Below are 12,711 nucleotides of genomic sequence, written 5' to 3' on the forward strand. Positions count from 1 at the left end.
CTTGTGAAATTAAACAAATACTACTCTCGATATATAAAATAATAATTAAATTTTAGTAAGATTTCACTTTTAAAATCATGTAAGATATGGACTTGAATAGGACTTCAAAGTGGTAGATGTTTTCCTTAACTATGGGATCTCCAAGTTTCCTTCCATTAATTATGAAAAGGATGCATCCGTTGGGTACCATCTTTGGATATTGACATTTCAAGAACAAAAGGAAGTCCTCTTGAAACTGAGAAAATCATGCCTTTCTTATTGCAGGAGGGTTGGTTTTTGATACATGGATAATACCTATTTATTGATTCGTATAAATATTAATATTTTATGATAATTTATTTTTATTTATATTGAATTTGATTATATTTCGTCAATATTATGATGTTTATAATTTTGTTTATTGTAAATTTAAACAATAGAATCATAATTTACTTGTATATATTTTAATTTGATCATATTAATAGTATTAATTGTATAAATAGGTTATAAATTATATAAATTTTAATCATATTAATTATGTTGTATAAAATTTAACTCGGCACATTTAATAATCCTATTAACCATGTCGTATCGTGTTATATATTTATTCAATATATCTGTATATATCTTTAAGATTCTAGCATAATTAATTTAAGATTCTAGCATAATTAATTAATCGTGTCGTATTTATCTTTAATATCTCATGTGTCGTGTTTATCTTTACTCGTATAACTATTAATATCTCATGTTTACGTAACATGACTAAAACATGAAAATATGAATTATCAGATTTAATTTTATTATATCATGAGACAAATCTCTACCAAACCCAATTTTCTCAACAAGTCACTTTCAATTTATTTATAGAAAATAGATATATAATTATATATATAGATTAAAAAATGCCACTTGACATCTTAATACCAAAAAAAAAAAAGTTTCACGAGATCATACCATTATTTTTTTTTCTTAATCAAAGATAAAGATTTTATTATCAAGAATTTGATACAAAATCTTGGCATAACCAAGAAACAGCGAAGACTTCGTACAAATCCTCTAACAAGCAAACTGCATAAATCCAAATAAACTCCATAATTCATACCATTTATTTATGCCATTGATTCTGATTCTTTGGCCAAATTCTTTCCTGAATGACCCAGAAATCAGCTTCAGGTCAGATTTTTTTCTTTTTCAGTACAACAGCAAGGCCAATGTTCTTGGTTGCTTCTTTTCCATGCTTGTAATCCTCAGCTAGAATTTCTTCGGCCTTATCATATAGCTTGTCCACCACCTCTTCCCCGAATTGGTGTGACAAAATGGGCTCCGTAAAGCATCTGTAGCATTTGATTCTTGATTCTGGGTTCATCCATCCATTTGGACCCCCAATCTCCAGTTCAATTGTGTCTATGAACTCGATTGTCAAAGAACCTTCCTTGTCTACCAAGTACTTAATTTCTTCTTGGGAGGGATTGTAGTAGGGTACATTGAAGGAATCTAATTTTCCTTCATCAACCAGTCCCTACAAAATGGACCAACAATGAGAACAAACAAGCCTAGTTGATTAAACAATCAAAATTTAGACCAAAAAAGAGTTGAAAATTTGGCATTTTACCTGTGATACCAGGTAGGATAAGGCCTCAGCAAGAAGATCCCATGGGTAGCAGGTATCTTTGTCTGTGGGATTTGCAGTTTGACGTCCATTGAAAATCAAGACCGCACGGCCATTAGGTGCCAGCTCTTGAGAGCGGAATTTCAAGAGAGAAGAGAAGTCTTCTTGGAACTGAGAAAGATATGCCTTCGTCACCGCAGGAGGGCTGGTTTTAGACATATAGATCTTCCCCTTGTTTAATGGTAACCCTGCTTCGTTTGTGATTTTTGGTGCCTTGAAAATTCGTCCAAAGTCGTTAATCATATAGGTTAATGTATTTTGCGAGAAGTAGTAATAAATTAAAGAAAAAGTGGCACACCTTTGAGAGCCAATGTACGCTATAACACGCATGTACAAGATGCATGGAGTTCCGAGGGAAAAGCTGACCATGGAAGGAACCAGGAGCGCCCATAGCAAACCATGAAACCTTCTTATATTTTTCTTGAACCACAGATAACCCTTTGAACAGTGTGTTGAAATCGTTTCCGACTAAATCATTCAAGTGAAACTGGATTTCTGGCATTTCGCGTCCCATTTCTCTGGATTTTTTCACTATGCTCTCTATCACTGTTGATATGAATTCAAGAGGTTGGGGACCTACAGCACACCCCAGGTCAGCTACGTTAACAACTTGAAGTGGGATTGAATGATCAGTTTCCGTGAAGAGAGATTGAACAGCTTTCTGAACTATCGGCTTGGTTATGGCCATCACTTTTATCTGCAATAAAAGAAAATTCTGTAACATGATTAGAAACTCAATGTTTCCATAACCAAAATAAACAAGTAAAAAGATATATAGATATAGAGAGAGAGAGAGGGTATAAGATCATATCGAGACCGTCATTGTTGCAGCTTTAACATAGCTATTTTCTCCTTCTCCGTTGTTCATGCAAAGTACTTCCTTCACGGCCTCCATCGTTTATCTCTGTATTGATCGTGTGATACCCCAACACTGGCACGCTTTCTAATATAGCCTTCCTTGCTTGAGACATTTTTCAACCGTCCCAGCTTATCATCATGTAAAACAATTTCTCCACGTGGGCTTAATATCACTAATCAGGAACACGAATCTTCAAAATAATCTTCAAAACAATTCAAAATAATTGAACGGTGGACAGACTAATCTGGAACACGAATCTTCATGCCATCACGTGTTTCATTCTTATTTAGTTAGAGGGATAACATACTTTATTTTGTTTCTCTGTCCACAAATCTAAATTGATTGTGTAATATCCTGACATTTCTCAATAGGTGAAGACAATTTTCAATCCTCCCAGCTCATCCGAAACGGTTCCCAAAGAAAAAAGATGGGAGAACCCATTCCAAAAAAAGGAAAGTTGATTTTATGCCGACATGGTGGAATTGTTTAGCATGATGAGGTAGGAGGATTGAAAAAAATAAAATTAAAAATCACGATTGAAACCAACACCATTTCCAAAGAGAAAACCCATGGTTGAAAGATGGAAGGATGGAAAAAAAAGGTTTTTAATTTTATTATTATTTTTCATTAATAGTATTTAATTTACTCTTTTTTTAATTAGAGGATATGTACAGGTTTATATTAATGAAATTCATGCTTTTCAAAAAAAAATATTACAGGATAATATATTTTACACTACAAACATCAAATAGACAATTCAAATTCATATATGAGACAGGGAAGGAGGGGAAAGATTTTTGTCCTGCTTTGCACTCCTTCCAATAGCTCCTTCTCTTTGAATAGCACAGGCTACAACGGTCCACACACCCTTCGACACTTGCTCCATTTAAGCTTGCAGTCCATGAAAATAACCATTAATACAATGACATCATATATAGGTTAGTACATGTACTTTGCCTGATCAAAATATGTAAGCAAGCGATTATAAATTAACATTCCTGGTTGCTTGATCATATCATATAACCCGTCCGTTACTTCTTCTCCAAGCAAGTAAAAAGATAGAGAGAGACGGGGTATAAGATCATATCGAGACCGTCATTGGTGCAGCCTTAACACAGCTATTTTCTCCTTCTCCTTTGTTCATGTAGAGTATTTCCTTCACGGCCTCCATTGGTTTTCTCTGTATTAATCGTGTGATATCCTGACACTGGCACGCTTTTCAATAGTGACTTCCTTGCTTGAGACGTCTTTCAACCCTCCCACCTCATCATGCAAAACAATTCCACCACGTGGGCATAATGTCTTCTTTACTATTTTGGTATAGCTTGTTCCCATGTTCTTCTTTGGGAAACGTTTCTGATGATCTGGGATATGACACCGATATGGGGAAAAAATTAAAAAATGATGTTCGTAGCCTTCTCAGGTTGTACCACGTCCTTCTGATTCGTTCACATACAAGTTAAAAACAAAACGTTTTAAGTCGTTTTCTATGAGATTTGGTAGCCCCATTTGTCCATTCCCGATGAAGTTAGTCTGGAAGGATCCATGTGATGTGACCTACCAAATTAACAAAAACTGATACATGAGGCAGAAGACTTTTGTACCAGGTTAGTGCGGTCCACTGTTCAATTGATGGTTTCTATATTTTTTGCTGCAGATCTAAATTGATTGTGTAATTCCTTAAAAGTATTTAAGACATTTAAATTTATTGATATTTTATATATTTATATTTCAAACGAGTTTCATATTAATATATATTAAAAGATAAGACCAAAGAAACAAAGAATTTTAAATAGAGTTGCAGTTCTGTTTGTTCTCTGCAGGGTTTCTTATTGTTTACTCTTAGCAAGATGCGAATTTCATCTTGGAACTTGAGTGGTTCAAGTTGTTCATTAAAAACTCAAAAAGTTTGTCGATGTGTCTGAACCAATAAGGTTAGTATGCTACTCTTGCAAGAACGGCAAGTTGTGGAGGAGTTCTTGGGAATTTTGCAGGGCTTGTTGTTGGTATTTTCTTTGGTCCTATCAGCTGCCAGAATTCTTTTGTTGCATACAATTATCTCAGCCAAAGAAGTCATGCATAGTGCCAAACTTGATCTAGTTTAGTAGGTTGAGTGAAAGGCCTTTCCTGGTTGTGTTCTAGTGTTGTGTTTTTCAGTAATCATGTACGAGTTATGGGTTGAGATGAGGGTTCCATTGGTTTGCTTAATTGGCAAGGATGTTCCGGGCAGAATGCTTTAGTCTGTTGTTGACTATGGTGTGGCTTGGGCTTAATGAGTTTTGTTTCAATTGCTGCTAATTTGTTTGCTGGAAGGTGTTGAGCTCTCCGATTTATACTTGTGTTGTGATGGTTTTTTGTTCTATATAGGCGGTTTATCCCCTGTTGGGTTGGTGTTTCTCCTTAAAGCTTTGGTCCTTTGCTCTGTGGCTCTCAGGCTATTTGTCATGTTTATTGACGCGTACCTTTGGAGGATAGACCTTTGATAGGTCTCGTTGTTCTATGTTACTTGGCTATGTCAAGATTCTGTATCAGTTTCATGATACTTAAAAAAAAAAATTTCATTTAATTGAGAAAAATAAAACGAAATTTGACAATATGACAAATTCTTTTGTGTCTATTAGATTAAATGATCCTAGATGTAAGTACTTGTTATAAAGTTTTGTTTAGATAATTATGAAAAGGGATTTTTGTGATAGGAAAAGGAAGCGTTGCAAATACGTAAAAGATAAGTCAGAGGTAACAAAGAGGAAGATCAAAGTAATTTCTGAAATATTGAGTGTTGTGCTAGGTAGAAGACAATAAAAAAAAATTATGGAGTAGAAGAGAATTAAAAATGTACAAGGAGTTCTTGTGATAGCGAAAGGAAGCATTGCAACAGAGAGGAAGATCGAAGTAATTTCTAAAATACTGAGTGTCGTGGCAAATAAAAGATAATAAGAAGAGAATTATGGAGTAAAAGAGAACTAAAGAGAGAATTTAGATAAAGAAGTTCTAGAGGAAAATGTGTTAGTTCCGAGCAGAAAAAAGTTCTCGAATGAATTATGAAAGTTGTATATATAGTGTAAAAAGTAGTGATTACAAGAAAAGGCTTTAGTGCATTTAATAAATGATATTATTAAAAAAAGTTTTAATGTTAGGTAATTGTTATTGAAAATTAATATTAAGTAACAATTAAAAACTCATTATGCATGTGACCGTTGGAGTAATTTTTTTTTTTGAAAGATTAAGTATCATTGAATATCAAATAAAACAAGGGAAAATTCCTTGATTTACAAAAAGAAGCCTTGGGGATTTTACACCATATGCTGGCAAGAAACCACAAGGCCTTTGGTAACAGCAAAACTATGACCTATTCACACTTACAAAACTTCTATAACAAGAAAAAGAGCGTGCTAAAAGGAACAAAGAAATGGGGCATAATCCATGTCTCCCCCATATTTCAAACTCGTAAACACCCAATACAACAAACAGTGGTGGCCCAACCACTTAACGATCTCGCCAATTTAGATGCATTGCCCAACATCAATTTCAATAACCAAACACTGTTATCCCAATCTTGAAAGGCATTAGGCACCCAAAGAACTCTTAAGGGTGAACATCCAACATACAAACAGTTGAGCTTTATCAGAAAACAACCACTCCTCAAAAGGATCAACAGCGGAGATCAACGTCAAGAAAGTGCTTGTACAGCACACTTTCATATAAAGTCCAGTACCACCAAGCCATAACAGGAGCAGCAAAGAGGAAGAGGAAAGACAACAAACTCTGCCAAACCTTTCGAACCTAAGAAAGGATAACACGAAGGCCCTTTCAACTTGAGTGGACCTAAGAAACAATCAAGGCATAACATTAATGATATCATGATCTCTAGCAACATCATTTTTGGCTAATTCATCAACTAAATGGTTAACACCTCTGGGGACATGTTAGACTTTCCAAGCCTTCAATTTCCATTCAAGATTTTCAATTCTAAATGTTGTTATCTGGCACTGCCACGGTGCCAAGTCAAGAGAAGAAACTCACTGGACAATATTAACCTAGGTAAAATAACCATGATAAATCACAAAACAGTAAAAGTAAAATTGTACAATTAATACAAATAAAACACGTCATTCTTTTTTCCTCAATCTTCAGTCTTTTCCAATCTTAAGCTGAAATCTTCATCAACAACAACAGCTTCAACTTATTTTTTGCTACTTTATGGCTTAATATATATTGTTCTATAAACCCTTTCGCTATAAAGGGTGAATCACGTGAAAGTGATAGTAAACTAACTTGCTATATTTGGGCCAAATTAATGCAACCTTTTGTTGCATACATCATCTTTTAAACATGGAATACTTCAAATCAGAGTACCCTTTATGACTTTAATTTTATTGACAAATATAGCTATTCATCAAAAACACTTTCTCTTCTTTCTTTTTTATATGGAAATCAAGATTTCTTCTCATTGATGTCTTTTTCTCTCAAAAGGATGGAAAAAGGGTGAAATTACATTTTACAAACGTTTGAGTTGGCATTCATTATTATTTGATTTTGAAACCCTTTTATAAAATGGGTTTTATTATCAAATGGCACTTTTTAAAATTAATTATATTATTATTTTAGAATAATATTATTATATTAAATTCATTGATTCACGATAATGTATTCCGACCAACACGTTAACAAAAGATATTACGTGATATGAAAATTTCTAAAATACTCGTGAGCAAAAACTTGAGTATACGCGCAAGTGAAGATATTGGCAATAGGTACATTTATAATTTACCTTATCACATTTACAAATTTCTATGGCTTGCTTGAAAGTATTGAAATTCATTAATTATCAATGTAGAAGGTAAAAAGTACAAAAATATTTTTTTAAAAAAGAAAAAAAAATAAAAATATGAATGTTAATAATAATAATAATATAATCGGATCTCGTCATAATAGATCAAATATGGCCCCGCCTTGGCCGAATCCGACCTTGTAGGACCGGGTCCGTGTAGCTCATGATCGACCCTTGTTGTTACGATTAAATTAATTAAAATTTTAAATAAATAATGAAAAAATATCTATAAGAGGCCCACTTACCTCAAACTTGGCCCAAATATTTTAAAAATGGGCCGTCGTGGAGCACTAAGATATACAAATTCCGCCCAGAGAAATCAACTATCAAAATTCCTTATCATCTCCCCCCCAAAAACCCTAGTTCTCTCTCTGTCAGTTCCTTCACTTTCTCAAACCGAAAGGAGATCGGGGGAGACAAGATGGCGGCCAGCGATCACACCGTTTTGCAGTTCAATGCGCCGTCAACGGCGAGTCTGTCGGCGAAGGTTCACCCTCTAGTCATATTCAACATCTGTGATTGCTACGTGAGGCGTCCCGACCAAGCCGAACGCGTCATCGGCACTCTCCTTGGCTCCGTCCTCCCTGACGGCACTGTCGATATCCGTAACTCCTACGCCGTTCCTCACACCGAATCCTCTGAACAGGTCAGTTAATCTCTTATCTTCTAAAATTTTGTAGTTTTTGGTTCGAGATCTGTTTTGGTTTGGATTGAAACAGTTTCCTAATCATGAAGATTTCTTGAAAAGAGAATTAAATCATGTTTTTTGGTCTTGAAATTGCCAGTGAGGTTTGCGTTCTAGCTATAGTTATGGATTCTGGTTTTGCCGTTTGCGAATTGGAATTGGTGATTCTTGTGCAAAATTTCAAAAACATTTAACTGAGTGACTAAGTGATGGAGATGAAATCTTTTACATTCAAGAGCTTTGCGCATTTGATTCATATGCACGTTGGCCTTTTAAGTGATGCTGTAGTTAGCTTTACTCTGAAGTTTTCTAAGTAATACTAAAGAAAACAATGTTTTCATAGGCTTGAGCAGTTGAGACTTCCTTTTTTTAAATTGCTTTTGTAATTTTTTTCAATATGGTACGGCTGCAGGTTGCTTTGGATATAGAATACCATCATAATATGTTAGTCTCCCACCAAAAAGTGAATCCGAAAGAAGTCATTGTTGGATGGTAATTCTCAATACTCCTACAAAGTTGTATTTTTTTGTTTGAACTAGCAAAACGACATAGCTGTTGTAGCCCTTCAGTTCTATTGGGGTATTATGCAAATATAAGACTGTTCGTATTAAAAGTTTCTCTTCAATATGTTTTTCTTTTTTCCTACTGTCACAATCTAACTGACTGATTGCCAAATGCGAGTTTGTACATTTCTGTAATACGCAAACTAAGCCATTAATTCTATGTAACTTTGCAGGTATTCCACTGGGCTTGGAGTCACAGGTGGTAGTGCATTAATCCATGATTTTTATTCTAGGGAAGTACCTAACCCTGTTCATCTGACGGTGGATACGGGATTTAGGAATGGAGAGGGTACCATAAAGGCTTATGTTTCTGTCAATTTAGCTCTTGGAGACCTACAACTTGCTGCTCAATTCCAAGAAATTCCTCTTGATTTACGTATGGTTGAAGCTGAGCGGCTTGGATGTATGTATACACTTAAACTATCTTAGATAACATCTTGCTTTCGTTAAGATATTGTATATTCTCTCTCTCTCTCTCTCTCTAAAACACATTCACGTGTGCATGCACACTTGAACACATATTTTTATGCCTAGCTCTACGCTTGTGTGAGAAGGTTTCTAGCTGCAATAGGCAGAGGGGTACACTTGATCTTTTTTTAGGGTGTTTAGGGTTTAAGGTTTAGGGTAGTAGAAGCTCAACATCCCCCCTCCTACATTTATCCTAGAGTGTTTCTGGTGAAGAGGAATGTTTATATGTTAGTCATTATGTAGTTCTGCCCGGCATGTTCTTATCATCTTTCTTTCACCCGTGACCCCGTATAAGAAATCTTTTATGCAATGCGATTGAGAAGATTATGCTGTGATACAATCTAACTAAAGAAATTTGTTGTAAAAATAGTCGACATCCTCAAGACAACAGCAGTTGACAAACTGCCAAATGATTTGGAAGGAATGGAAGTCACAATGGGAAGACTATTGGCTTTGATAGATGACGTCTACAAATATGTTGATGATGTTGTGGTAGGTAATTTTGCTCGTATCTTTATTTTATTCTCAACTGCTGCCTTGCATGACATTTGTTTTCATTCTCAGGAAGGGCGGGTTGCAGCAGATAACAGCATAGGTAGATTTATAGCAGATACAGTAGCATCCTTACCTAAACTATCTCCTCCAGCTTTTGATAAGCTTGTGAATGACAGTCTGCAGGTAAGATAAAGTTTAATTTATTTCCGAGTATCATAACAATTGTTTGACCTTAGCATTGAAACACAGTTTTGGTGCTTTGGTGGTAAAAACCTTTGGTCCTAATTCAACAGAGCAAATTTCTTAGTGCGGCCAATGGTCTTGTACGATATTAATTCATGGAGTATTTGTTTAAGTTTTAAGATCCTATCCGTCGTGAACATCTGCCTCTAATTGCACCTATAATTTCTCGTGGTTCTTGCCTTTTGCAGGATCAGTTGCTTTTACTATACTTGTCAAGCATCACCAGGACACAACTCGGCCTAGCAGAAAAGTTGAACACATCTGCTCAGGTCCTATAACTTCTGTCCGAGCGATAAGTTTCTGTACCAAGGCAATCATACTGTGTGGGTTGTGGCCATTATTTTCCGAGAAGGTGTGTAATACTTATTTGTGGTTTTGAGTCCGAAAAATTGCCCTGTTGTTGCCCAGTGGCGTATCATAAACACTATCCTCCTCCAGTGAGGTTGAATTAAATTTTGTTTTTAATTCGTTTTCGTTTCTTTAGAAATCTTGTTTATCTCATAATCTAAAAGTCTTATTTATGAATGGAAACATCCTTGGATGACCCTCCTTGCCCTGCCCGGTTATGCCGATTGAAGTGAGGATCGGCTTCTAACTTTAGCAGTTTATTCAGTTATTTCAGTTTCCGACAATTGAGATTGTGCTTGGTTTGAAAGCGATGATATGTAGGCATTGTCATGTATTTCAATATGTAGAGAATTTGGAGATGATTCCTTTCTGGGCCTCGAGCTGGCCAAATACCGAGGGTTGTCCCTGGGCCCAATAGACATGGGGCAGTGGACGCTGGGCCCAATGGGCATTCGAGTCATGGGTTTATAAGGGGAATCCAATCTAATCTTTCTTTCACTTTCTACAGCTTAGGGTGGTGTGGTGTTCGAATGAATTATCAATAGGTCAGTAATTAAGTGGTCATTTACTCAATTATAAGTCATAGCTTAAATACTAAAGGTATTCTTTAAGATTAATCTCGAAATCCATTGCATTAAATATCAATTTTTACATTTAATACAAAAATATTATCCACATAAGTCATTAAATCTAAACAAAAAATTAGTAACCATCACATTCGATACTAGTTGATATATAGTGGACATTAAATTTCACTGTTATTAATGTTACATTATGATTAAGAACTCCTGTAGGTAAAAATTGAAATAATGACTTCTTTCAATATAACAAAAATAATAGAGTTTTATTTTTCACATTAAATATAATAGTTTAAAGATTACTTAATCATTTACGCTAAATTATTTCTGTAAATAATTTTCTAACCTCATAAAATAATACACTTGAAAGCACCCAATACCAAAATTTTACTCAAAATAGTAGACGGATTGATGCTGCTAACTGATTAGTCACAGCTTCTAAAAACAAGGCTCGACCTAATTTAGCTCCATGTGTTGTCCTGTGATTGGTCGTCATCAGCCTAGCCATGTCCATCAGTGTCTCTGTCCCCTCCCCCTAGCACCGTCTGTCATGTCCACCATTTAAGCTGTCAATTTCCTCTTCCTATGATTGGGTCTCAAGACTGTTTTCTGCTTCCCCTCCCGGATTACGCTGCCTGTTATCAGATCATCACCCATCCGTCCTAGGTAATTAATACAGCATTCATGGATTTACCGACAAAAAGTGGTGCAGACAAACAAGAAAAAGAGAAAAGACCAGACAAAAAGGCGGAGAGGAAGTCGTCAGGAAACTTGGGGCGGGCCTAGATTTCACGCGTGCCCTACATTTTCTCTCCCTGTTTTCTCTCTAAATATATTTATATATAAACCCCATTAGGGTTGGCTTTCTTTTCTTCCTCGTTAGATTCTCACTGACTATAACATCTTTTTTTCGTGCCTTTTTTGTCCTTGCATGGTGGGATTTATATGGTCCTAGGATCTACGTGGACAACACAGAGCAGAAACCCGACAATCATACCCAGACACACAATCTTTGTTGGCTCTTTCTCCAATCTCACCAGTACACTCCCTTTGGCCCGTCATTACACTTTGAAAGTTAGAGATCATTAGGGTTTAAATTATATGCTTGGTGGCATAGTGACGGCAGTGCTCAAATCAAAGAAAGGATTAGGTTTCTTTCCAATTCCAAATCTATATATGATTATTATACAATGTTTGCCTAGAAGTTAGAACGCACTGCCAAGTGCTAAGAGACAATTTCTTGTTCTATTTTTTTTAGTTTGTTTACATATGAAATTCTTTGGGAATTGTAGACCCAATACAAACATTTTTTAGCCCTTCTTTAGTACTTGCTTCTTGACCGAACCTAGCTAGAATTCTATCAAGTTTAATTTTGATAAACATAACGAGGCAAAGGATGAATATGAACAAATGGAAAAGGAATATTATTTTTTCTTTAGGATCTTATTAGTTCATGTCAAATATATTTTCGATCCAAATTTTCATTGAGTTCTTTAGGAATTGCAATAGGTAGAATTATTTGTTAATTTTGAAATATCTATACCTAAATCTGATTACAAAATCTAATATCTGTATCCCACTCAAAAACCGGTTTACATACTACTTATTGTCATCCTAAAGTTCACTCACAAAATAACCATGATTTGATTTTTTTAATTTTGAAGTACCCGTAATCCAAACTCGATTATAAAATCTAAAACCCATTTTAATACTCGTTACAACAGCCAATCTTACCCAAAAACAAGTCTACATACTACCCTTTTGTCATTTCTAAGTTCACTCACCAAATAACCATAATTTTAGTAACCATATCCCTTTATCTCGAACCAAAATTTCAATTCCCCATCCTTCAAAACTTGGTGATGAGTATTCAAAATATGTTCTTGGAGAAGCGCCGGGCCTGAACTACAAAGCAGTCACTTTTTTTTTAAGAGTATTATACTATCATCATCACCTAGTTACCTAAGAGATCAAACTTAACTTCTTTATATTT

The 12,711-nt window shown here is 35.2% G+C and overlaps 2 protein-coding genes across 2 annotated transcripts; one reads left to right on the plus strand and one right to left on the minus strand.

The window, feature by feature from the left end:
• Positions 1-923: 923 nt before the first annotated feature.
• LOC110425452 (putative 7-methylxanthine methyltransferase 5) lies at positions 924-2,594 on the minus strand. Its single transcript, XM_021440389.2, has 4 exons — positions 2,466-2,594; positions 1,947-2,345; positions 1,592-1,861; positions 924-1,498 (listed from the first exon to the last, which is right to left on the minus strand). Exons 1-4 carry the CDS (start codon positions 2,541-2,543, stop codon positions 1,154-1,156), a joined length of 1,092 nt encoding a protein of 363 aa, XP_021296064.2. The 5' UTR covers positions 2,544-2,594; the 3' UTR covers positions 924-1,153.
• A 5,061-nt stretch (positions 2,595-7,655) lies between these two features.
• EIF2 (eukaryotic translation initiation factor 2) lies at positions 7,656-10,336 on the plus strand. Its single transcript, XM_021440052.2, has 6 exons — positions 7,656-7,984; positions 8,436-8,515; positions 8,760-8,989; positions 9,425-9,546; positions 9,619-9,732; positions 9,981-10,336. The coding sequence occupies exons 1-6, from the start codon at positions 7,760-7,762 to the stop codon at positions 10,068-10,070; spliced, it is 861 nt and encodes a 286-aa protein (XP_021295727.1). The 5' UTR covers positions 7,656-7,759; the 3' UTR covers positions 10,071-10,336.
• The last annotated feature ends 2,375 nt before the right edge of the window (positions 10,337-12,711 follow it).

The sequence above is a fragment of the Theobroma umbraticum genome, unplaced genomic scaffold (genome assembly GCF_002168275.2).
Source record: "Theobroma umbraticum cultivar Fairchild unplaced genomic scaffold, ASM216827v3 scaffold_81.0, whole genome shotgun sequence".
Lineage (NCBI taxonomy): Eukaryota > Viridiplantae > Streptophyta > Magnoliopsida > Malvales > Malvaceae > Theobroma > Theobroma umbraticum.